Genomic DNA, 26,740 nt, shown 5'->3' with positions numbered 1-26,740 from the left:
TGTGTGTGTGTGTGTACAGAGGGACAGCGTGTGCTCTTGCTATGGTGACGCTGTGTGAAGTAAAGCTGTCAACGAGGGAAAGAGAAAGACGCAACAGAAACATCTGTGAGATATATTGCATCCTGCAGCTTCATTCAAAACGCTGTAGTATCGAAATGATTGTGTCACCAGCCTGCTTCTACAAGCGTCACTGCCAGGAAGCACACCACATCCAGTGTTGGCAGTCGCCACTGCAGAAACATGTTGAAAATGAAGAACAATTGTCCCACACAGTCATTCTGCATTGAGAGTCAATTGAGAATATTTGGGGTAGCACTGCACCTGTCAGACAGATTGTTAATTAAAATCATTTGCATATAGTTAAAGAGGACATGATTGTCTGTTCTGGGCAATACAAGCCCTGTCCCGCTGTAGTAGTTGTGGATTTGGGGCGCCGCTGAACTTGTGAGAGGGTTCGATCAGGAGATGATGGGAGTTATTCAGGGATACCGAGATGTTAATAAGTCAGAGCTCTGGGTGGAATAAAAGGGGCAAGAAATTATTATTTTATTATTATTTATTTCTTAGCAGACGCCCTTACCCAGGGTGACTTGCAGTTCTATACAAAAAAATACATATCAAGAATCACAGTACAATTAAAGCCCCCCACCTCCCAGTCTAGTTTACAGGTTCAAAGGACAAGGATCTTTAAAATAGGAATTCTGCCTACATGTGACTAGAATTAATTATTTAACATGGAAGTTGTTTCAAATTTAATGGAACTATCGCTGCATATACTTGCAGAAATTAACTTGTCTATTTTTTTATTTTTCCAACTTTATCGACTCCTATGTAAACACACGGGTGCAATCCTGCTCATTTTAAGGTCTAAACCCTAACCCTAACTCTATACCTAACCCTAACCCTTTTCTGATACAATTGTGTACTTACATGTATCTTGCAAAAAGATTCACACGTTAAGTGCATTGTAACTATGCATAACAACATTGTAATTATGTGTAAGTACACATGTGTTTACTATGTAACTATTATGTTAACACACAGTAGAGACACTTCATGTAAAGCAGGACTTCTCAAACCCGGTCCTGTGGACCCCCTGTGTCTGCTGGTTTTCATTCCATCCCAGCTCTCCATTACTTAACTAGACACTTAATTGAACTGATAATTTACTTAATTAGACCATTTTACTTGTTTTCAGCTCTTGAACAGTTGCAGATTTCAAGTTAGTCATAACATTTGATAATAACTTGAACTACAACTGTTTAAGAGCAGAAAACAAGTAGAATGGTCTAATTAAGCAATTATTAGTTCAATTAAGGGTCTAGTTAAGTAATTGAGAGCTCTGTTGGAATGAAAACCAGCAGACACAGGGGGTCCCCAGGACAGACTGTGAGAAGCCCTGATGTAAAGTGTCACCCATTATTTAGTTATTGAGAATTCTGGGGATACATGGGGGAGTCTGTCTGTCTGTCTATACAATTGTTCATCTGTATGTTACATTTACATTTTCAGAATAGGTTGGTCGGTCAGTGGTATCTCAGTGAGTACTGGATTGTGGTTGTTGTGTGTATGGAGGCTGGTCTGTCAGTGGTATCTCAGTGAGTACTGGATTGTGGTTGTTGTGTGTATGGAGGCTGGTCAGTCAGTGGTATCTCAGTGTGTACTGGATTGTGGTTGTGTGTATGGAGGCTGGTCTGTCAGTGGTATCTCAGTGAGTACTGGATTGTGGTTGTTGTGTGTATGGAGGCTGGTCTGTCAGTGGTATCTCAGTGAGTACTGGATTGTGGTGGTTGTGTGTATGGAGGCTGGTCTGTCAGTGGTATCTCAGTGAGTACTGGATTGTGGTTGTTGTGTGTATGGAGGCTGGTCTGTCAGTGGTATCTCAGTGAGTACTGGATTGTGGTGGTTGTGTGTATGGAGGCTGGTCTGTCAGTGGTATCTCAGTGAGTACTGGATTGTGGTTGTTGTGTGTATGGAGGCTGGTCTGTCAGTGGTATCTCAGTGAGTACTGGATTGTGGTTGTTGTGTGTATGGAGGCTGGTCTGTCAGTGGTATCTCAGTGAGTACTGGATTGTGGTTGTGTGTATTGAGGCTGGTCTGTCAGTGGTATCTCAGTGAGTACTGGATTGTGGTTGTTGTGTGTATGGAGGCTGGTCTGTCAGTGGTATCTCAGTGAGTACTGGATTGTGGTTGTTGTGTGTATGGAGGCTGGTCTGTCAGTGGTATCTCAGTGAGTACTGGATTGTGGTTGTGTGTATGGAGGCTGGTCTGTCAGTGGTATCTCAGTGAGTACTGGATTGTGGTTGTTGTGTGTATGGAGGCTGGTCTGTCAGTGGTATCTCAGTGAGTACTGGATTGTGGTTGTTGTGTGTATGGAGGCTGGTCTGTCAGTGGTATCTCAGTGAGTACTGGATTGTGGTTGTGTGTATGGAGGCTGGTCTGTCAGTGGTATCTCAGTGAGTACTGGATTGTGGTTGTGTGTATGGAGGCTGGTCTGTCAGTGGTATCTCAGTGAGTACTGGATTGTGGTTGTTGTGTGTATGGAGGCTGGTCTGTCAGTGGTATCTCAGTGAGTACTGGATTGTGGTTGTTGTGTGTATGGAGGCTGGTCTGTCAGTGGTATCTCAGTGAGTACTGGATTGTGGTTGTGTGTATGGAGGCTGGTCTGTCAGTGGTATCTCAGTGAGTACTGGATTGTGGTTGTTGTGTGTATGGAGGCTGGTCTGTCAGTGGTATCTCAGTGAGTACTGGATTGTGGTTGTTGTGTGTATGGAGGCTGGTCTGTCAGTGGTATCTCAGTGAGTACTGGATTGTGGTTGTGTGTATGGAGGCTGGTCTGTCAGTGGTATCTCAGCGAGTACTGGATTGTGGTGGTTGTGTGTATGGAGGCTGGTCTGTCAGTGGTATCTCAGTGAGTACTGGATTGTGGTTGTGTGTATGGAGGCTGGTCTGTCAGTGGTATCTCAGTGAGTACTGGATTGTGGTTGTTGTGTGTATGGAGGCTGGTCTGTCAGTGGTATCTCAGTGAGTACTGGATTGTGGTTGTGTGTATGGAGGCTGGTCTGTCAGTGGTATCTCAGTGAGTACTGGATTGTGGTTGTGTGTATGGAGGCTGGTCTGTCAGTGGTATCTCAGTGAGTACTGGATTGTGGTTGTGTGTATGGAGGCTGGTCTGTCAGTGGTATCTCAGTGAGTACTGGATTGTGGTTGTGTGTATGGAGGCTGGTCTGTCAGTGGTATCTCAGTGAGTACTGGATTGTGGTGGTTGTGTGTATGGAGGCTGGTCTGTCAGTGGTATCTCAGTGAGTACTGGATTGTGGTTGTTGTGTGTATGGAGGCTGGTCAGTCAGTGGTATCTCAGTGAGTACTGGATTGTGGTTGTTGTGTGTATGGAGGCTGGTCTGTCAGTGTTATCTCAGTGAGTACTGGATTGTGGTTGTTGTGTGTATGGAGGCTGGTCTGTCAGTGGTATCTCAGTGAGTACTGGATTGTGGTGGTTGTGTGTATGGAGGCTGGTCTGTCAGTGGTATCTCAGTGAGTACTGGATTGTGGTTGTGTGTATGGAGGCTGGTCTGTCAGTGGTATCTCAGTGAGTACTGGATTGTGGTTGTTGTGTGTATGGAGGCTGGTCAGTCAGTGGTATCTCAGTGAGTACTGGATTGTGGTTGTGTGTATGGAGGCTGGTCTGTCAGTGGTATCTCAGTGAGTACTGGATTGTGGTTGTGTGTATGGAGGCTGGTCTGTCAGTGGTATCTCAGTGAGTACTGGATTGTGGTTGTGTGTATGGAGGCTGGTCTGTCAGTGGTATCTCAGTGAGTACTGGATTGTGGTTGTTGTGTGTATGGAGGCTGGTCTGTCAGTGGTATCTCAGTGAGTACTGGATTGTGGTTGTTGTGTGTATGGAGGCTGGTCTGTCAGTGGTATCTCAGTGAGTACTGGATTGTGGTTGTTGTGTGTATGGAGGCTGGTCTGTCAGTGGTATCTCAGTGAGTACTGGATTGTGGTTGTTGTGTGTATGGAGGCTGGTCTGTCAGTGGTATCTCAGTGAGTACTGGATTGTGGTTGTGTGTATGGAGGCTGGTCTGTCAGTGGTATCTCAGTGAGTACTGGATTGTGGTTGTGTGTATGGAGGCTGGTCTGTCAGTGGTATCTCAGTGAGTACTGGATTGTGGTTGTTGTGTGTATGGAGGCTGGTCTGTCAGTGGTATCTCAGTGAGTACTGGATTGTGGTGGTTGTGTGTATGGAGGCTGGTCTGTCAGTGGTATCTCAGTGAGTACTGGATTGTGGTTGTGTGTATGGAGGCTGGTCTGTCAGTGGTATCTCAGTGAGTACTGGATTGTGGTTGTTGTGTGTATGGAGGCTGGTCAGTCAGTGGTATCTCAGTGAGTACTGGATTGTGGTTGTGTGTATGGAGGCTGGTCTGTCAGTGGTATCTCAGTGAGTACTGGATTGTGGTTGTTGTGTGTATGGAGGCTGGTCTGTCAGTGGTATCTCAGTGAGTACTGGATTGTGGTTGTGTGTATGGAGGCTGGTCTGTCAGTGGTATCTCAGTGAGTACTGGATTGTGGTGGTTGTGTGTATGGAGGCTGGTCTGTCAGTGGTATCTCAGTGAGTACTGGATTGTGGTTGTGTGTATGGAGGCTGGTCTGTCAGTGGTATCTCAGTGAGTACTGGATTGTGGTTGTTGTGTGTATGGAGGCTGGTCTGTCAGTGGTATCTCAGTGAGTACTGGATTGTGGTTGTGTGTATGGAGGCTGGTCTGTCAGTGGTATCTCAGTGAGTACTGGATTGTGGTTGTGTGTATGGAGGCTGGTCTGTCAGTGGTATCTCAGTGAGTACTGGATTGTGGTTGTGTGTATGGAGGCTGGTCTGTCAGTGGTATCTCAGTGAGTACTGGATTGTGGTTGTGTGTATGGAGGCTGGTCTGTCAGTGGTATCTCAGTGAGTACTGGATTGTGGTGGTTGTGTGTATGGAGGCTGGTCTGTCAGTGGTATCTCAGTGAGTACTGGATTGTGGTTGTTGTGTGTATGGAGGCTGGTCAGTCAGTGGTATCTCAGTGAGTACTGGATTGTGGTTGTTGTGTGTATGGAGGCTGGTCTGTCAGTGTTATCTCAGTGAGTACTGGATTGTGGTTGTTGTGTGTATGGAGGCTGGTCTGTCAGTGGTATCTCAGTGAGTACTGGATTGTGGTGGTTGTGTGTATGGAGGCTGGTCTGTCAGTGGTATCTCAGTGAGTACTGGATTGTGGTTGTGTGTATGGAGGCTGGTCTGTCAGTGGTATCTCAGTGAGTACTGGATTGTGGTTGTTGTGTGTATGGAGGCTGGTCAGTCAGTGGTATCTCAGTGAGTACTGGATTGTGGTTGTGTGTATGGAGGCTGGTCTGTCAGTGGTATCTCAGTGAGTACTGGATTGTGGTTGTGTGTATGGAGGCTGGTCTGTCAGTGGTATCTCAGTGAGTACTGGATTGTGGTTGTGTGTATGGAGGCTGGTCTGTCAGTGGTATCTCAGTGAGTACTGGATTGTGGTTGTTGTGTGTATGGAGGCTGGTCTGTCAGTGGTATCTCAGTGAGTACTGGATTGTGGTTGTTGTGTGTATGGAGGCTGGTCTGTCAGTGGTATCTCAGTGAGTACTGGATTGTGGTTGTTGTGTGTATGGAGGCTGGTCTGTCAGTGGTATCTCAGTGAGTACTGGATTGTGGTTGTTGTGTGTATGGAGGCTGGTCTGTCAGTGGTATCTCAGTGAGTACTGGATTGTGGTTGTGTGTATGGAGGCTGGTCTGTCAGTGGTATCTCAGTGAGTACTGGATTGTGGTTGTGTGTATGGAGGCTGGTCTGTCAGTGGTATCTCAGTGAGTACTGGATTGTGGTTGTGTGTATGGAGGCTGGTCTGTCAGTGGTATCTCAGTGAGTACTGGATTGTGGTTGTTGTGTGTATGGAGGCTGGTCAGTCAGTGGTATCTCAGTGTGTACTGGATTGTGGTTGTGTGTATGGAGGCTGGTCTGTCAGTGGTATCTCAGTGAGTACTGGATTGTGGTTGTTGTGTGTATGGAGGCTGGTCTGTCAGTGGTATCTCAGTGAGTACTGGATTGTGGTTGTGTGTATGGAGGCTGGTCTGTCAGTGGTATCTCAGTGAGTACTGGATTGTGGTTGTTGTGTGTATGGAGGCTGGTCAGTCAGTGGTATCTCAGTGTGTACTGGATTGTGGTTGTGTGTATGGAGGCTGGTCTGTCAGTGGTATCTCAGTGAGTACTGGATTGTGGTTGTTGTGTGTATGGAGGCTGGTCTGTCAGTGGTATCTCAGTGAGTACTGGATTGTGGTTGTTGTGTGTATGGAGGCTGGTCTGTCAGTGGTATCTCAGTGAGTACTGGATTGTGGTTGTTGTGTGTATGGAGGCTGGTCTGTCAGTGGTATCTCAGTGAGTACTGGATTGTGGTTGTTGTGTGTATGGAGGCTGGTCGGTCAGTGGTATCTCAGTGAGTACTGGATTGTGGTTGTTGTGTGTATGGAGACTGGTCTGTCAGTGGTATCTCAGTGAGTACTGGATTGTGGTTGTGTGTATGGAGGCTGGTCTGTCAGTGGTATCTCAGTGAGTACTGGATTGTGGTTGTTGTGTGTATGGAGGCTGGTCTGTCAGTGGTATCTCAGTGAGTACTGGATTGTGGTTGTTGTGTGTATGGAGGCTGGTCTGTCAGTGGTATCTCAGTGAGTACTGGATTGTGGTTGTGTGTATGGAGGCTGGTCTGTCAGTGGTATCTCAGTGAGTACTGGATTGTGGTTGTTGTGTGTATGGAGGCTGGTCTGTCAGTACTTATCTCAGTGTATGAGTGTCTGTGTAAGTACAGATAACGCAATAGGCCTCTCCTGCACTGATCTCACAGTCAGCCACACAAACAGACCCAACTCCCCCTTAGCGTCAGGCGAGACTGAGGAGTTGTTGCTGGATCAGGAGGAGGCCTATCTCACTGCTGAGCATGACAGAGCAGCACAGCACGAGACAAACAAGAAGCGGCTATGACTCGGATACACCACACTGGTACAGTAAAGCTTTTGATAGCCAAATCAATTGGGACCAGGAGGCATTCGGATAATCCAATTACACTGTGAAATTGTTTCTGTGACTTTCCCAATCAAGAAACCTCCTCAAAATGTACAATTCAACCTCTTTACATTTCAATATATATCATACAGTACTGAGCTGTCCTGTAAACACCAGTGCTGACTAACCCAAGGGTTCTGCATTGGGAGGAGATTGATAATATTCGGGGTACCGCTGCACGGGCGGGACGGATTGTTCTTGAAAATTCAAATACATTTAAAGAGGAGACGATGGTCTTTTCAGGAATACCAAGATATTTAGTCGTGCAAGGGGGCTGAGTGGGAGAACCTGGGCAGTAAAAACACCAAGCCCTAGCTTCACATTCCTACAATTGAGTTGAGTTGGGGTATCACTGCACTTGTGATGTGATCATTCAAATATTTAGTAAGGGGCCTTAGTTGATAATTGGGGCAAGTGGGTCAAAAGACAAGGTCTCTAAAATGGGAATATTGCCTATAAGTGCCCAAAACATGAAATATTTACTATGGAAGTTGGGTAACAGGTTATATTAACTGTCTTTAATTACTGTGTATTTACATAGTAGTTACTTAGTAAATACATATATACTTACTAATAATTATAATGTTATTATGCATAGTTACAATGTACTTAATGTATAATTGTTTGCATGATATAACCCTAACCCTAACCCCCTAAACGCTAACTCTAACCCTAACCCTAACCCTAACCCCCTAAACCCTAACTCTAACCCTAACCTAACCCTTTTCTGAAACAATTGTAATAGCATTGTAATGATGTGTAAGTACACATGTATTTACTATGTAACTACTATGTAAATACACAGTTATTAGAGACACCATGTAAAGTGTAACTGGAAGTTTTCTCACCTTTAATAAATCTGCCGTGGTGTATAATTGCTTTGTCCTTTCTTGCTTGATATGTTAACAATCTTTGTTGTTCCTCCATTCAGTAAGGATTTGTAAAACCAGGAGAACGTGAGAAAGAATGAGTGGAAACATCGTTGCATTCTTTAGACCTGTTTATAGTTACATTACTGACCCACCTGGGCATAATAAAGATGTAAGAAGTCACTGGGGATTGTGGAGATGCGTCTAGAGTGCTTTCATATTCATTGAGAGGATTGGGTTGTGGTATTGACATTTACCAAGGCTTGCTTTTGAAATCTTAACACGTATGTCAGCAACCATTTAAAATGATTCATAAAAGCACAGCAAAGTGTAATAAAGCACCGTGAAAGCACTGTAAAGCACAGGCAAGCATTGTAAAACACTGAGAGGTATGGTAAAGCATAGGGAAGCATTGTAAAGCACTGAGAGGTCTGGTAAAGCATAGGGAAGCATTGTAAAGCACTGAGAGGTATGGTAAAGCATAGGGAAGCATTGTAAAGCACAGAGAGGTATGGTAAAGCATAGGGAAGCATTGTAAAGCACAGAGGTGTGGTAAAGCATAGGGAAGCATTGTAAAGCACAGAGAGGTCTGGTAAAGCATAGGGCAGCATTGTAAAGCACAGAGAGGTATGGTAAAGCATAGGGAAGCATTGTAAAGCACAGAGAGATATGGTAAAGCATAGGGAAGCATTGTAAAGCACTGAGAGGTATGGTAAAGCATAGGGAAGCATTGTAAAGCACAGAGGTGTGGTAAAGCATAGGGAAGCATTGTTAAGCACAGAGAGGTACGGTAAGGCATAGGGAAGCATTGTAAAGCACATGCAGGTATGGTTAACAAACATGGTAAACAATGGTAAATGCATAGTATAACCATGGGAAAACAGCAAAATAAGGGACTGGCTGTACATTCTAAATGAGAGCTGTCAGTATAATGTATAAGGTGAGCATGGTGTATATCAGCAGTACAGAATACTGTAGAATAAGAAATGGCAATGACTAGTTTAATGGGAAGTGGATAAGTGGTATTTAAGACCAACATGTCATTCAGTAAGCAGAGTTAGCATCATGGTTCATCAAACTGATTTACTTTCTGTGGATTAGACTTGTGCTCGCATGTAAAAAAAAGTAAGTATGACATACAGACAAACAGATGCACAGACAGAATACTATGCCCTATGTGTGATGTTTAGTGTGTGTGTGTGTGTGATGTTTAGTGTGTGTGTGTGATGTATAGTGTGTGTGTGTGCTGTTTAGTGTGTCTATGTGTGATGTATAGTGTGTCTGTGTGCTGTTTAGTGTGTGTGTGTGCTGTTTAGTGTGTCTGTGTGATGTTTAGTGTGTCTGTGTGCTGTTTAGTGTGTCTGTGTGATGTTTAGTGTGTCTGTGTGCTGTTTAGTGTGTTTATAAAGCTAAATCCTTCCCTATTTAAAGATGATTCTCCTCATAAATGGCTTGCCTGTATTTTTAAATAATATTCTTTTATCCTGAAGAAATGACTCATATTTTCCAAAGATTACAAAAATATATATATCTTTATAATACGTTTGTGGAACCCTGAATTTCTATTCTGTGAATCAAGTTTAAAATTGTTTAAAAGAAGACATGAAAGATGGCATTTGATTGAAGATTATACAATCCTCAATGATCTAGTTAACCTGCCATTACTAAACACAGAGAACAGGAGACAGGGGAAATGGAAGCTGAGTAAAGTCAGTTTGGAATAGAAGGTAGGAGTCACATTTTGAGTTATACCCACGTGGAATAGCTCACCAGGTGAAGTGTCTAAGACACACGACTCGATTCTGCCCTATTAAAGTAGACCAGCCTGGTCAGGTGAATGTTCTGTATGGGAGCTGTATTGCACTGTAGTATTTATGTAATGGATCTACTCCTGACGTCTGATGAATTAATAATACTGACCAGGGCTGACCGCTCCACTACAGAGCTGGCTCTTTAGCTGAATGGACTTGTTTGGCTTACAGATCAAGCTTTTTCCTCTGTATTCAATCCAGTGGGCTGAGATGCCAACTCACTACAGTGTCACTATTTCCACTGGTCACACTGAAGTTATTTTATTTATCGTATTTTTTTCTTCTTTGATTGCAGGAGCGATTTCTGTACGCAGTGTGAAGGCCAAGTGAAAGTATTTAAAAGTAAGTTAATCCTATTTGTATTCGAGCTGTAAAAAACATGCTTGTGTTTTTAAAGGGATTTCACCTTTTGTGCATATGTAGGGTCTCAAATGTGGAGCTTTGAGAGAAGCACATGTTATAGCGCACATGTACAGTCATTTCATTTCAACACTTCATATGTTTTCAGGTAATCTGTTGCACTTCCTGGACCATTTTACCTCAGCTACTACATGAAGTTAAAGAAAGTTCTCAGTTTGATTGTCTTGCCTTCTTTGGTCATTTCACCAGAGGAGTGCCTTCCATGTCACTGGCTGAAAGCATGTCAGTCAACACAGGAGGCAGCTGGTTGGTTAATGACAGGAAAAAAAAGATCTGAGGGGGTGGGGCCAATTTCACTCTGCAGGTGATCTAGGAAGTGTAACTGAAAGCATGGCTTACAAACAGAGATTTCTTTAACCAAGTGTAGTTTTGAGCTGCTTTGAGCTTGTCTGGCGAATCCTGCAGGGCAGAACAGACTCCCTCATTGTATGCCATGTGACCTTTCAACTCTGTGACAAACATTCAATCTAAAGTCTTTTTCAATGCATTCAACGTAAGGGTTTCCAGTCGAAACGGTTGTCGTTGGATTTATTTCTACAATGGTTATGGTTTGCCACAAGTAGGAGTTGAAAGGTCATCATATCATGTGGTGTGAATGGAACGCGGCAGGCTGGTTGGCCGGTCAGTGTGTGATACAGAGCTGCGATCGGATATATTGTCAAAATGGAAATCTGAAGGACGAAAAGCTGACAGTGAAGCGTATGGAGGGGGAGCGGCGAGGGGATTACACAGCCCACATATTAATCAGCTCCAATGAATATTTCATTCTGGCTGCATGTAAAAAAAGCCCCTCAATGGAATTTATTAAAGATTTAGCATCCATTTGCTCTGATTAAAAGTAATGACCTAAATCTAGGCTGTAGGAAAACGCACACCAAAATGACATTTTATACAAAGAACAAAAAAAAAATCTGTTTGGAATGTGCTTTCTTTTACAGTGCATACAGCTATCAATATGATTCCAGTAAAGCTCATCACCTCGTAGAGCTCATATTTTCCTATAGGAAAGAGCCACATGTCATGTTAAATGTTTGTTTGATTTTTAATGGTATTTTTTCATTGCATTTGTAAACAGGAAACTGGTGAATGTCTGGGTGCTGTGTGCTGGGTGCTGGGTGTTGTGTGCTGGGTGCTGGGTGCTGGGTGCTGGGTGCTGGGTGTTGTGTGTTGTGTGCTGGGTGCTGGGTGCTGGGTGTTGTGTGCTGGGTGCCGGGTGCCGGGTGCTGGGTGCTGGGTGTTGTGTGCTGGGTGCTGGGTGCTGGGTGTTGTGTGTTGTGTGCTGGGTGCTGGGTACTGGGTGTTGTGTGCTGTGTGTTGTGTGCTGGGTGCTGGGTGCTGGGTGCTGGGTGCTGAGTGCTGTGTGCTGTGTGTTGTGTGCTGGGTGCTGAGTGCTGTGTGCTGGGTGATGTGTTCTGGGTGCTGGGTGCTGGGTGCTGAGTGCTGTGTGCTGGGTGCTGGGTGATGTGTGCTGGGTGCTGTGTGCTGGGTGCTGGGTGTTGTGTGTTGTGTGTTGTGTGCTGGGTGCTGGGTGCTGGGTGCTGAGTGCTGTGTGCTGGGTGCTGGGTGATGTGTGCTGGGTGCTGAGTGCTGTGTGCTGGGTGCTGGGTGATGTGTGCTGGGTGCTGGGTGCTGGGTGCTGGGTGCTGAGTGCTGGGTGCTGGGTGCTGGGTGATGTGTGCTGGGTGCTGGGTGCTGGGTGCTGGGTGCTGGGTGTTGTGTGGTGTGTGCTGGGTGCTGGGTGCTAGGTGCTGGGTGTTGTGTGCTGGGTGCCAGGTGGTTTTGTGATTAAGATGGCAGTCTCAATAGTGTGCTCTTCTATCGTCCTGTCAGAAAGTAGCATGGTTGTGACAGCTTCCTGTCTGTTGCTAGGCAGAACGCCACCGTGGGAACAACCTGTATACTAGAAGCCGCTTTTGTCTGCTTGACTTTCATCGATGAACGTGGCTCGTATTTTCGTGGTTGGTTAGGGTTGAAGGGGTGTTTTTTTATCATATTATCTAATTTGAAATCAGACTCGTTCATTTCCATCAGCAGCAGGTCCATTTCAGTTGGGTGTCTGTCTGTCTTTCAGCCCCACAATAAAGTGACAGTCGACCTCAGAAACTGAGGAGGCTGTGTGGTTCAGTGGTTAAAAAAAGGGCTTGTAACCAGGAGGTCCCCGGTTCAAATCCCACCTCAGCCACTGACTCACTGTGTGACCCTGAGCAAGTCACTTAACCTCCTTGTGCTTCGTCTTTCGGGTGAGATGTATTTGCGAGTGACTCTGGAGCGATGCATAGTTCAAACACCCTAGTCTCTGTAAGTCGCCTTGGATAAAGGCATCTGCTAAATAAAATAATAGTAGTGATTGTGAAGAAACAGTGAGGCATGTGGTTTCAGATGGAAGGAAGTGCAAGAAATAAACAACATTTAAAAAAAAAAATATATATATATATATATATATATATACAGAACTCCAAGCTGATTCAAACTGCAAAAATAGAGCACCATACATGTTCAAATACAAGATACAGCAATATTTAACACAGTGAGGCTAGTCAACTATTTTTACCTCAACTATTCGACTAGTACAGTAGTTGATTCTTCTCTTAACGTGTATATATACTGCACAGAACAGCCGTTCTCATGGTGCGTGGGGACCCTTTGACAGCAGGTCAGGACTAGATGGACTGTGACATGTACAGCTGTGGCCAGTTTGGCATCATTTAGAATTTTAGGATTAAGACCTAATTAAAAAAAAAAAAGAAAGAAAGAAAAAACTATATGAACATTATTTGATCTTTTATTTAACATCATGTAATTAAATAAACTCCACAATTATATTGCAAAAGACTACCGGAAGCCATAATAATAGTACACTATTTCATGTTAGATTTCGAAATGTCAAATTTTTCAATTTTTGTCAGCTTGTCATTAATGGAAAACTCCAAAGCGGTGTGCAATTCAATATGTTAACGTAACATTATTCAGCAGGTTTCACTCGACTTCATGAAGCAACATTAGTTAATTCTACAGGGTGATGCAAAGCTTTTGGATCACTTTAGTTAAGAAAGTGAATGAGTGCATGTACAGGTTTAAAATATTCATATCAAATTGAAAGTCTATTGGATTAGAGCCAAAAGCAAAAAGTCTAAAAGTTTGGGAAGATTGGTGCAAAATTAAGGTAGTTATAGTGCATTTAAGAGTCCCCATGTTTTGACCCTAAAAAGATGTCATTGTGAGAAAATGAGAGCTGAGTAGACTGCACAAAGTGAGCAGTGCTGTGGAAGCACCTGCATGATTGTGTGTATTTGACACATGAACAGCAAACTGTGCAGCACAGGAAACAGACTGACAGACAAACCAGAATCCTGCTTGTGGTGACATGTTGTGACGTCACAAAAGTCAGCTAAAATAGAGACGAGAAACCAGAAGAGACAAGCAGACGAGAACAACCTGCAAACCGTTCCAACACACATTGTCATTTGCAGGTAAGAACAGCAATCGAGACTCAATTTTCTTTATCACATCGAGAGTTGTTAATAACTGAAGCTATCAGTCAATCTGTGGCGATCAAGGGAAATGCTTTTGACAGACTGCTACTGTAATTGAAGTTAACTATTCAGAGCGGTTCAGAGAGATATGAAACAAGAGTTTGTCATTTAAAGGGTGGATTAAGAGAGAGGTAAAACCAGGGTTAGACTCCTACAGAAAACAGTGAGTACACTCTACAGGGTTACGCACTGTGGAGGAGCAGTGTGCGTTTCCTATGCACAAGGGGTTTGGGGACTAATGAGGCCCCCAGTGGGGTCCATTGGCAAAGCCCTTGAGGGATTTTTCACATCTACAGTGCCAGTGCAGTCAGTTTTATACCTAAGAAGAAATTGATCTATAGATATTATTTGGGGAGGCTGGGTCCATGAAAAATTATACTGTTAGTTGGATGTGAAAATGTTTATTTGCATGTAAATCATTTATTATGAGAGGGTTGGAACAAAGGTTACCAATAATCAGTATAATAATTCTAATTAATAGCATGCTGAACTGGAAAATGCTGCCAATCTCTCTATTGGGTAGATTTTCTATGGAAAGTTCCCAGCCCAGAAAAAAGAAAAGGAGACTCCCACTCTCTAAACTAGGAGGGCTGTCTTGCCTGTTCTTGAGAAATATTATTTGGCTGCAAGGCTATATTCGGTGCAATACTGGATTTTCAAAAATGTCAATGCCGTCCCACATGAAACCAATTGGAAAACTATCTGACTATTCACATCCCCTAACTGCTCCCAAATTTGTTTTTAAGCATTTCAAATAGAAAACAGCTATTTTACATGCACTAAATGTCTGGTATAATGTTTAATGTTAGGATTAGAGAATTATTATTTAAAACTGGAGGAGAACTAAACAGAAAAAGCTTGGTATCAACACACTGCAGGACATCAAAAAGGAACACTGCTATCCTTTGACAGCACAGTCAGTCACAATACAGCAAAGGAAGTCTTTCAGTTCTTTCAAATAAGACAAGTTTCTTGGCTTTCAAAAAAAGCCAAGAAACTGCAGGTCGCAAATAAAAATGAAAGCATAAAAAACTGACAATATGTAGCCACACACGCGTGCCCTTTTTACATATGATATAGTATCCCAAAGCTTTTTTACAATAAAAAATATAAATACCATACTGACATCACACATCACAGAAATAAGAAACAAGCATACAGAATGCATAACATTTAAAAAAAAGAAGAATTTTTCAAAGACAGATTCACAAATTCAAAATAAACACGACACAATGTATGCAATAAAATAAAGAATGGGAAGGGTTTATATTATAGCCTAGTACAAAAAAAGGTTTGTAGTGTCTTTGTAAACACTGATATGATATTAAACAACTTTCGCTTTGTACTGTAAGATTTCACAATTATTTTTAGCAAATCGCTCACCCCCGAGTCTAACAGTGAGTAAAACTAATACTACCAGCTATAACTATGAAACACTCAGTGGTGCTGAGTTTAGAATTGTACATGTGAAGACAGTTTCAATAAAAGGACCTTTTTTAACCACGGCTTCTAACTCCTAAAACCTTCTGAAGGGAGATGGTTTGAAAAAAATGGGTTTGCTGTAATCTCTTTTGATTATGTATTGCGATTTCCTAACTCACATTTGCCACAGTCCCTCATCCCCTGAGAGAAAGGGTACTCCCTCCAGTACAGGGCAGGCTTGAGGCATGGAGACTGAACTGCTCCCTCCCTCACCCCCCTAAGAGAAAGGGTGCTCCCTCCAGTCCAGGGCAAGCCTGAGGCATGGAGACTGAACTGCTCCCTTCCTCACCCCCCTAAGAGAAAGGGTGCTCCCTCCAGTCCAGGGCAAGCCTGAGGCATGGAGACTGAACTGCTCCCTCCCTCACCCCCTAAGAGAAAGGGTGCTCCCTCCAGTCCAGGGCAGGCTTGAGGCATGGAGACTGAACTGCTCCCTCCCTCACCCCCTAAGAGAAAGGGTGCTCCCTCCAGTCCAGGGCAGGCTATAACAATTGTAACTGTAAACAATTAACAGAGAGCCACGTATATACAGGAAGGGGCAGTAATGTTTTGTATTAGTGAATTTGCTAAATAGTTTCCTACAGTTAAAAAGTGCCGTAGACTTTTTACTCTAGATACTGTTTTAAATGCCACACACAGTAAATCCTGCAAAGCAGTGGTTTGCTAAGCAGCCTGCAGTGTGATCATAATAAATAAAACACGCGCTTCCTCATGCGAGACAGGAAGCAATGCAGCAGTGAAGGAAGTAGATGTGGGGGAGGCCTTCGGTTCAAGTCTGTGGTTTGATCTGGTTCAAACTGGTATGAAGTTGAATGGACAAGACCAGTGTTCGCGACATATTTACCACAGCTCTTGACACATACCTCAGAAACGATTTAGACGTTTATATTTTTTGATATGACATATATATTTCTTACACTGAAAAAAAAAAACCTGTCAAAATCACTGAACACAAAAACTGATAACAGAAACACAGGATAACCTGAAAGATAAAGAAATCGCTTCTGACTGCTTGTTTAAACGTGATAACACAGTCATGTTATTTATAACGTGTCTTGATACGGCCAAACTCATAAAATCATTACTTAAAAAACGTTATAATGTTTTTTTTTCGTATTAAGTTTTCTCTGTCTGACAATACAGTTGGTGTATCAGATTGCAGGGGACATATTGCAGGAGACATAAGGAAGCTGTGTGGTCCAGTGGTTAAAGAAAAGGGCTTGTAACCAGGAGGTCCCCGGTTCAAATCCCACCTCGGCAACTGACTCATTGTGTGACCCTGAGCAAGTCACTTAACCTCCTTGTGCTCCATCTTTCGGGTGAGACGTAATTGTAAGTGACTCTGCAGCTGATGCATAGTTCACACACCCTAGTCTCTGTAAATCGCCTTGGATAAAGGCCTCTGCTAAATAAACAAATAATAATAATATCAAGGTGTGTGTCAGACTTATAATTTTACACATATCTTGAACACAAGAAGTTATCTCACACACTGTAAATCAGTTGTTTTACTATACTCTGAGACTGACACCTCATTGCTTACCTAATGACATCCAGGTCTTCAATACCACTGATTGGATTTCCATTAAACTGTTCTCTGCCATGTCTTATTCTAGACTGTTCTGTACATACTGTTCATTATGTCATGGTCATTGACGTGTTCATTCAGATACTTGAATGCTCAGTCGTGTTAGGCCGAGGGAACACGAAGACAGTTTGTGGCTTGTTTCAGTAGACCAGGTTTCAGGCCACTGCACGGCACACCAGGGGAGACTTAGGGTTTGATAAAGCACCTCAAACTAAATCTCCTGGTCTCCTGGAACCAGGTTTCAAGTCACTGTTCCTGAAAAGGTGGTTTCATGTTCCCTCAGCTTTACTGGCTTGCCTGTTTTGCCATGTTATTGCTGAACCTAACAGGAAGTGTCTGTACCGGCAATTTACACCTGATAATGAGAGCAGCTCAGATGGTTCTTCACTGCTCTCTAATCCCTGCATTGATGTTTCCTTGGTTTCGTAAGTCACCGTTGCTGTGTAATTGTCCCGCCATTTCACAGGAGAGCCTCTCAATGAGGCTGTGGAGCGTCGGTGTCTCTTATTATTATCAGTGATGTCATCTCATGCACTTTGGGCTTTGTCAGAATGCCACTCCATCACATGATATCATCTGGAGCAAAGAGCATACATCACAATCTCTTTGTTTTGTGTTGGGTTGTTCTGTTTGTTCTGCTACTAAACGTGAAAATGAGCTGCTGGTTTTGAGCTGTAGAGCTGGATCGTATGTTTTGTGCAGCAGATGGTATGCATACCCCAGATCTACTGGGCTTTTGACAAATCCTTAGTGGTGACGGGTTGATTTCTCAACCCTGGTTTATAATTTAAAAGAAAGCTGTAAAACTGACCAGCTTGTGTTGTTTGTTTGTGTTTGGTCATTAGGAGATGTGACCGTTGTACAAACACAGTACAGAGCCAGCTTGTGCGTGGGTTGACCGCACTGTGCAGGTGGTCTGGCTTTCTTTTTTTGCCACGTTATTGCTGAACTAAAGCCCTCGTAATGTCACCTAACAGGGAGGGTCTGTAACAGCAATTTACTGTGTTTGCACAACGGTCATGCCAAAGATTCTCAATCAGATTTAGAACGGGACTTTGACTAGGCCATTCCAGAACCTTGATTTGATTCTTCTTTAACCATTCTGAAGTAGATTTTGATGTGAGCTTTGGATCGTTGTTGTGTTGGAACGTCCAGTTGCGCTTTAAACCAAGTTTTGTAGCGGAGGGTTTCAGATGATTGCCCAATATCTTTTGGTATGCTATGGAATCCATTTTACAGTGTATTGGAACTCAGTTTCCTGTGCCATTAGAGGAAAAACAGCCCCACAGAAGGGTATTACCACATCCATGTTTGACAGTATGTTGTTCTTTTCTTTTTACGCCTCATCAGACTTTCTCCAAACGTAACGACTATCAGTGTGACCAAATAGCTTGATTTTTGTTTCATCACTTCACAAAACCTTTGACCAGAACTCATATCCATCATTCAAATGCTGTTTTGCAAACTTTAAGCGATTGTCCTTGTGACGTTTTCCTGAGTGGCTTTTTCCTTGGCCTGCGACCACTGAGACATTCATCATGCAATACTCGACCTACAGTAAGGTTGAAATGGAAACCCCAGTCCCACTTCCAGCCAAATCACTTTGAATATCTTTGGCAGTCAATCTTGGATTGTTATTAACCTTCCTCACAATTCTTCCACTTGTTCTTGGTGAAAGAACATTCTTTCTTCCAGACCAAGGGAGCGTTGTGACAGTACCATGAGTCTTGTACTTCTTGATAATAGAAACAATAATTGAAATTGGGATACTCAAATGCTTGAAAATCATCCTGTATCCTTCTCCAGCTTTATAACAATAAACAATTTTCTGCCTAAGGTGTTCAGATAGCTCTTTACTTTTTCCCATATTGACTTATTGATAATGACAGCAATCATCCTATGCCTAATCATTGTATCCTGTCTAAGAATGTTCACCTACAATCCTGCATTTCCTAGACTTTTCTAGAATTAGGTTCTGCATTATCATATTGCAATTTCTAGCACCTTGTAAACAATACTATCATAGCATCAAAGGGTGTGAATACGTTTTGAATTACCATTTATTGAGTTTTGCAAAATAATTGCTGAAATAAATAACTGCAACTTGTTTTCCTCATCCACAAAAGCAAAACTTTTGCTACAAAAGATTTTTCCTAAAATGTTTTGTTTTTCGAGAAATGTCCAGAAATTATAAATCTCCATTGGGGTATGCAAACTTTTGACTACAGCTGTATATACACACTGTACATGCACACACATGTTGTTACAAAGAACAGGATAGATCTCCAACTATACTTATCTCCTGCACGGGGTCATTCTAATTATTATGTTATGAATGGTTTTTTATAGGTTTTTAATTGTTCTGTTGTTACAAACTTTACATTTTACAATTAAAGTTTTTTTATATTTATTTTTTATTCTGTTTGTGTTTTAGACTCTCAATTGTTATATTTCTACAAACTAGCTTTTTATTTTCGTTTTTTTTAAACAATTTTTGATCTCTATTTTAATTTGTTTTTATCAAATTCTGTATTAGACTGTTTTTAATTTAATGTTTAGAAAACCTGACGAAAGGCATTGTCGTTGTTGCCTTTTACACCCCTGTATTTTGGTCCTGTTACCCCTAATCTAGAGAGGTCGGAAAGGGGCCCCACTCCTGAAAAAACACACGGTTTCTGTTATTCCTTTTATAACCCAGCTGTTTATATGATGCTATTTTAGTTCATAAATCCATCCATTCCCAAACGGAGTAGGAAATGTTGACTGTAACCCTACAGCCTGTTATTAATGCTGGTCGACCCCATGCAATGTGTTGTTGCTGGTTATCTATATCCTCAGACAGGCATAATCCCCATCACACGAAATGCTGGATTCCATGGGAACAATATCCCTAATACTCTACTCAGAAAACCCTGCTGTTTCTGACCAGAGCTCCTGTGTCATTTTACATTCATAAAGCATATTCAGCAGCATGGCTTCCTGTCTGCTGCATCGAGGAGCCCTTTGTTTCAGTCCAGCAATTCCGCTGGCTGTCCAACAGCGTCTGTTCATCATTTACTAATATAATAAATGGGACTGCACCTCTCTGGAAGCGTTATACCATGAGCCAGTGGAACTTCCTCCGAGGCAGTCACTCTTTCCCATCCTGTCCAAAGGCTGTGTAATATTGAAGCTTGTGCCTGTCTTAGCAGACTGTACCATTTAGTAGCACCTCTTGAAGGTGCCACATTTGCTGGAGTAACGCCTCTGTGTCTGTTATCAGCCGTGGTTTATTTGTGGTAACTACACTGTGTGTTAGTTGGAGGTATCTCCACAATTCTGATTTAGAAAAATTAAATGTGTCCTTCAATTGAGAGCATGTTTTCCCCTTCATAGATATCATCCAAGTGCAGTATCCTTGCTTTTACCCAGAATCCCCGGCAGAATGGCTTTTTCAAAATCAATAAGTAGTAGTTTGTTGCGCCATGTGGATGACTTTTTTGTATAAAAAACCCTGTCAGAAGATGAGGAGGGGAATGGTGTGGGAACAGGCAGGGAATAGACTTGATTTGGGGGCACCTTTATAAATGCACCAGTAAGGTCAGGTCCAATGCTGTCCAATTCTGTAGAGTGATCTCTGTTTTGAATGAGAGGGAGTCGGTTGCATGATGTTCACACCCAGTCTGTCGTACCTGCATGGCCTCACCTACAGTGCCAGTGTTCTCTTACACTCGGCGGGCAGAGTTCAGAATGGCATGGCTTCTGATTGGGTCCAGTTTGTCTTATTGTTTGAGGATTAGATGATATATCATTAGCATGAAGCAGCAGTGTATGCGCTTGCTGCCCAGATACCTGCAACATTGGTATTAATCCCTATGGCCATTGCCTGAGGTTGTAACGCAATGGAGAATAGGGCAGGGCATGAACAATATTTAAGTATTTAAGAGTATTTGATTTCTGGGATTTAAGGTCAGTCGATATTTTTGCATGTATCTTGAGAACACAAGAAGTTATTCTACATTCTGTAAATCAGTCCTCTGATACTGACACCTCATTAGCTTACCTAATGACATCTAGGTTTTAAATACCACGTATCTAGGTTAACCCCATTCATGACCTCAACATCCCATATTGCTTTTCTATTACAGTTGACCAGGTCACAATACCTCAGACCTATAATTCCAGTCAAACCATAACAGTGACATCACATCACCTTCCTCAGCCACTAACATTATTCTCTTCATCAACCTCGCCCCTCTTGCCAATAAAAATCACAATAGACACCATCATGAATGGAAAGCAAAGAGAGCTGGATATGTCAGCTTGTATATGAATAATAAAGTGGTATGTAGTGGAGTTCTGTCTGTGTTCAGGTTATATGAACACTGATAGCTCCCAGCCTCGCTCCGTTCACTCCTACCCTCCGATATTCCCTCGCACACAGACGCTCATTGTCCTGTAACCTCGTATTAAACAACACTAACTCCTTTCCTTGTTTGTTTGCTCTCTGCAGGTCTTTGTGATTGACCAGCAGAAGGGAAATAAAGACACCTGTATCACTGTGGGCTAATTCCAGAACAATTGTATTGAGACTGTGCCAAAATCCTGGTCTGTTTGAGCTCCAAAACAAGAGAAGTGAAACCAGAAGCTAGAATCGATGTGAAAAAAGTATTTGGACAAAGTGTGTCTATAATTCTGAGCTTCCACTCTTCTGGAACTACTGCTATCTCACCTTCTTGGTTTCTACGGCAACAGGTTTGACAAGTTCTAATGAACTGTGTTTGAGGCCTTTGGGGAGAGTAGGCCGCCACAGGAAATGACATCAGTTGCCAAGGAGAATACTGGTGCTCTTACTGAGATTGGAGCCAGCTGATTCTCACTTAAAGGGGAAATACAAAACATCTAATATTCTTTCAATCAAAGGAATTGATCCATCATCCTTTAAAGTAAGAAGGTCAAGCATCCGGTGCTTACTTTTAAATTAAAAACTCTCAGGCAACATTTTTAACAAGCTCTTCAAAGTGCAATATTTTGAGTATTGGGATTAAGAGAGAAATAAAGAAAGTTGTATATTATATATACAATATATATAAATATATCCATATATTCTACGCAATATTTACTTTCTCATCTATCTCCCAGTAGCAAAAGTTAAACAAACACCAGCTTTTCCACTTGAAACTGTAAACTATTCATTCCGTGTGACTCCAGACACAGTATTTCTTGAATAAAAAACTGTTTCCATTTTATATCATATGCAACATCCTGTTTGGTTAGCCAAAGCTGAAGAGCCCATAAAACCACCAATTATTAACTTCTTAACCATCTGTTAACTGACTTTATCTACAATATACTGTTCCAGAAGATTCTTGATTTATCGGGACACACAAAACCATAGCAAGGATAGTTGGAGCAGACTCCTGTCAGCCTCACATGAACAAACCGACCGGAACGCCCGCTTCCTCCCAGCGATTCCTTCTCCAGCCCCTTTTCATGTGCAGAGCATCCCCAGCACTGTCCAGCAGAAAGCAGTGGCATTGTAACAGCTGAGAAGCAACACAGGAAGTGAGCCGGGCAGGCAGGAAGTGAGGACGTCGGAGAGCCGTTACCCTGGCGGCGTCAACCATGCAGTCGGACGACCTATTCATCCGCAAGTTTCGCCGGCAAAGCCCCCGGCCTTCCTTGGCTGGGGTCACCTTCGAGTCGAAGAGGGAGCCGCTAATCGGTACCCTGCGGGGGAAGGTGGTGGCTGAGTGGCCACCCAGGAAGGAAGGAGAGGAGAAAGGGTCCGGGATAGGGAGCGGAGCACTGCGGTCTGCAGGGAGAAGCCATGTGATGCAGCGGAGCAACAGTGACGTGACTTTGGGGGATCTTGAAGTGTCTGGGAAAGTGGGGGGCAGTGTGGACGGAGGGGATAAACTACAAGGTGGGCCAGCTTTGGGGGAACAAGATGTAGTCCTGCACAGGGAGTACGGAAGTCTATCTTCTCTGGAAAGGCAGAGTCGAGCAAGGGCACAGAGCAGCGATGATCAGGGTGCCTTGAGTCCTCCAGCCCAGCGTTTCAAAGACCCCTTCCTCCTTCTAGGGCTCCAAGCAGGAGGAGCCGAACCGGATTCCTATTTCAGAGCTCTCACCCCTTCCGTAGTGAAGCCCAACAAATCCGAGCTTCAGAAAAAGCCGAAAAGCCAACCTCAGCTGCAGCCCTGTAACGAGAATCTACCCGGAGGGGCCTGGGTCAGAAACTTCGCCCACTACGATGTGCAGAGCATCCTGTTTGACCTAATTGAGGCTGCTTCCAACCGCGACAGCATTGGTCGCAAGAAGAACATCACCTCCGGGGCCTCGGCTGCCTCTCAGCTCCGCAGCCCAGCTCTGCCTGCTCCTCCCGGGGGCGGTACTGGGACTCACTCCCCCGGAGCTGTGTTGGGAGGAAGCACCGAGGACTTGGGGCTGGACGAAGGGGATGGGAACGACAATGAGCTGCTGCTCAGCTGCCCGCACTTCCGCAATGAGCTGGGCGGGGAGGAGAGAGCAGGCTTGGGGCAATCGCAGGCACGCAGCAGTGGGCAGCCGTGCCAGCTGCAGCTGAACTTCCAGTGCCCAAACGATGCTGTGTCCGTGCTGGAGGAGCCCAGAGAGAGCCACATCCAGCAGCAGGGCAAGACCAGTTACTTCATCGAGCATGCAGACCTCGGAGCCCACTACTACCGCAAGTACTTCTACATGAAAGGTAAGAAGCTTGTGTTCATCCGTATCTCCATACCTATGAATAACACACTTCCTATGTTTAATAACTTTCAGCCAGTAACACGCTTTTACCCATGCTTTTATAATTGCATTATGTATGTATTTATTGTAAAATGTATTCAAACACAGTCAAAGCTATGAGGTTGAATAAGACAAAATGATCAGAGCAAGTACTTTTTATAATCTTAGAATGCATTTGGGGTAAACTCACAAATCCACAAGCAAATTACCTTTGGAAGTTCTGAAACAGATTTTAAAAATGACATATTATAACTTGTGTCATCCATGATTAAGTTAACCTGTTAAGGATGCTGTGTGGTCCAGTGGTTAAAGAAAAGTGCTTATAACCAGGAGGTCCCCGGTTCAAATCCCACCTCAGTCACTGACCCACTGTGTGCCCCTGAGCAAGTCACTTAACATCCTTGTGCTCCGTCTTTCGGGTGAGACATAGTTGTAAGTGACTCTGCAGCTGATGCATAGTTCACACACCCTGGTCTCTGTAAGTTGCCTTGGATATTAGCGTCTGCTAAATAAATAAATAAATAAATAATAATAATTTAGCTTCTTTCAGTACTTCTGAAATTAGCCCCATTGAGGGTTTTCTAGTTATGGATGCATTATTAAAAAAAATAATGAAAAGGCTTGTAGTTTCAATAGAAACTGTGCAACCTTTATTCTTGCAGCTTATTATTCTCACAAATCCCAATGCAGTTTTTAAAACATATTCTCTTATACTGGACTCCAGCCATCTCTTATCCTACATATAATATTTAACAAGTCATGCTTCAGTGCCATGACATCACGCTGCCATGACATCACGCTGTCATGACATCACGCTGTCATGAATCATTACCTGTTATGCTGTAGGTATAGGTAAATGCATAGGTAAATGAGCTCTAGAACACCGCAGTGTATCCAGATCACGCTCCCTCCTGTAACAATGCTGGTGATTCAATTGAGTGCTCTATGGTAGGAACAGAAAACCAGCATCGTTGAAGGAGGGAGCGTGATCTGGACGCACTGCGATCACGAGTAAATGGCGAACGCTCCCGAGTTAATGTTGAGAACGTATTGCCCAGCTGATTTATGACCTGTGATCTGTGATTAAGTTTTAGTCACCAGTATGTTTAAAAATATAACTCTGTGATACGCACAACACGGGGCACAGCAAAAGTGACACCGGGGCAGCAGTGTGGTTAGGGCTCTGGACTCCTGACCGGAGGGTCGTGGGTTCAATCCCAGGTGGGGGACACTGCTGCTGTACCCTTGAGCAAGGTACTTTACCTAGATTGCTCCAGTAAAAAACCCAACTGTATAAATGGGTAATTGTATGTAAAAACAATGTGATATCTTGTAACAATTGTAAGTCGTCCTGGATAAGGGCGTCTGCTAAGAAATAAATAATAATGATGCGTTTCTTGTGACACTGCAGGGGTTCTGGAACACTTTAAGAGGATTATTAGGGATGAAAGTCTCTTGTGGGTGTCGGTAGCTGTATGCCAACCCCAAACCCCGATCCACAAGCAGAAGAGAACGTGAAGCATATAGTGAGCTGCTATAAATCAAGGGCAGCACTGAGGTCTAGAAACAAAAATGCTGTTCCTCCTCCTTCATTATGAGATCCATTACCTTTTCATTTACAAATGAACCCCTGGATATCAGATTAGCGTATTATTCATTTCAAAATAGGTAGAACACTTGAAACCTAAAGAAGGGTTAACCAGACTGTTGGAACACACTGTTAAGAGCGTTCTTTTTAGTGTTTTTGTAGAGAGGCATGGCTTTGTCTTGTAGATATAACACAGGTCTGAGTAGGGACACTATCTGAGAGTTGGTTTATTATCTCTGCTCCCTCCAGATCACCAGAATTTCTTCGGGACGGATGAGAGGCTTGGCCCGGTAGCGATCAGTTTCCGTCGGGAGGAGAAGGAGGGATCAAGTGGCTCTCAGCACAATTACCGCATCATCTTCAGAACCACAGAGGCAAGCACTCGGCATTCCGCTCATTCACATCTCATTTATTATCACATATAACATGAACTTTACATACTGTACCAGTGACATTTTTTATATGCAGCTCTGGCCAGACGTTTTGCATCACCCTATACAATGAACTCATTTTGCTTCATAAAGTCGAATGAAACCTGCTGAATAATGTTACGTCATACATATTGAATTACATACCGCTCTGTAGTTTTCCATATAATTAAAGAAAAACAGACACAAATTTTGCATTTTGAAATCTAACATGAAATACTATACTATTATGGCTTCCGGTAGACTTTTGCGATATAATTTAGTAGTTTCTTTGTTTCTTTGATGTTAAATAAAAGAGCTAAATTATGTTGATATCATTTTATTTTTATTATATCTCAATCCTAACATTTTAGGTGATGCAAAACTTTTGGCCATAGCTCTATACTCGCTGTCAAAATGATGGTGTCACCAGCCTTGAAACAGAATTACATGCCTTGCCCTTGTACTACACTCAGTCCCCTTCTTAACTAAATATCTTGCTATCCCTCAATCGTAAATAATCTCCTCCTTCAATATATACTGAGATTTATGGATCAAGCCCTCCCACTAGAGTATGTTTCTGCAATGGTGGCTGCTACCTGGTACAAAATTCAATGAGGTATCATTCTTGGTCGTCATAGCAGAAACATGATATTGAAAGAGTAAGGGGCCTGAGTGGGCAGTGGCCCCCCATTTTTATTGCAATTGAAACATGTTTATAAGACTGTACATGTGAAATGTTTTTGGACAGATATCACTTTAAAATGGCACTGAAACAAGTGTGGCAATGTCCTAGGTGTTCCAGTCTGTTCTGTCCCATACATATAGTCATGTGACCGCCAATACCCTCCGGTTATTGTAAGTGTCTCTCCCCCTCAGCTGAAGACACTCCGAGGGTCAATCCTGGAGGAATGTGTCCCGACAGCAGCCCGACACCCCACCCCTCGCGGCCTGTCCCCCAAGAAGCTGCTGGAGTACATCATCCCCGAGCTGAACCTGCACTCCATCCGCCTGGCCTCCACCTCCCCGAAAGTCAGAGAGACCCTCCTGAAACTGGACGAGCAAGGGGTAAGCACAACCCCAAACCATTCCCACACAAACATGCACCATACCGAATCTGAGAGAGAGACGCTCCTCAAACTGGATGAGCAAGGGGTAAGCACAGCCCCAAACCATCCCCACACAAACACGCACCAT

At 43.2% G+C, this 26,740-nt stretch overlaps 1 protein-coding gene across 4 annotated transcripts in view; it reads left to right on the top strand.

Annotated features, from left to right (window-relative positions):
* The window catches only part of LOC117962614 (signal-induced proliferation-associated 1-like protein 3), a 77,286-nt gene that overhangs the window by 14,388 nt on the left and 36,158 nt on the right, over positions 1-26,740 (top strand). For 3 of the 4 annotated variants that reach the window (XM_059015698.1, XM_059015695.1, XM_059015696.1), the window contains 4 exons: positions 10,077-10,123; positions 21,294-23,510; positions 25,386-25,510; positions 26,423-26,611. In XM_059015698.1, the coding sequence (XP_058871681.1) occupies positions 22,406-23,510; positions 25,386-25,510; positions 26,423-26,611 (1,419 nt within the window). In that variant the 5' untranslated portion in view covers positions 10,077-10,123; positions 21,294-22,405. Of the gene's footprint in view, positions 1-10,076; positions 10,124-13,601; positions 13,672-21,293; positions 23,511-25,385; positions 25,511-26,422; positions 26,612-26,740 lie in introns of those variants that run through there. The other variant, XM_059015697.1, reaches the window with a different exon arrangement.

The sequence above is a fragment of the Acipenser ruthenus genome, chromosome 51 (assembly GCF_902713425.1).
Source record: "Acipenser ruthenus chromosome 51, fAciRut3.2 maternal haplotype, whole genome shotgun sequence".
NCBI lineage: Eukaryota > Metazoa > Chordata > Actinopteri > Acipenseriformes > Acipenseridae > Acipenser > Acipenser ruthenus.
This window is presented reverse-complemented; position numbering and strand designations above follow the sequence as displayed.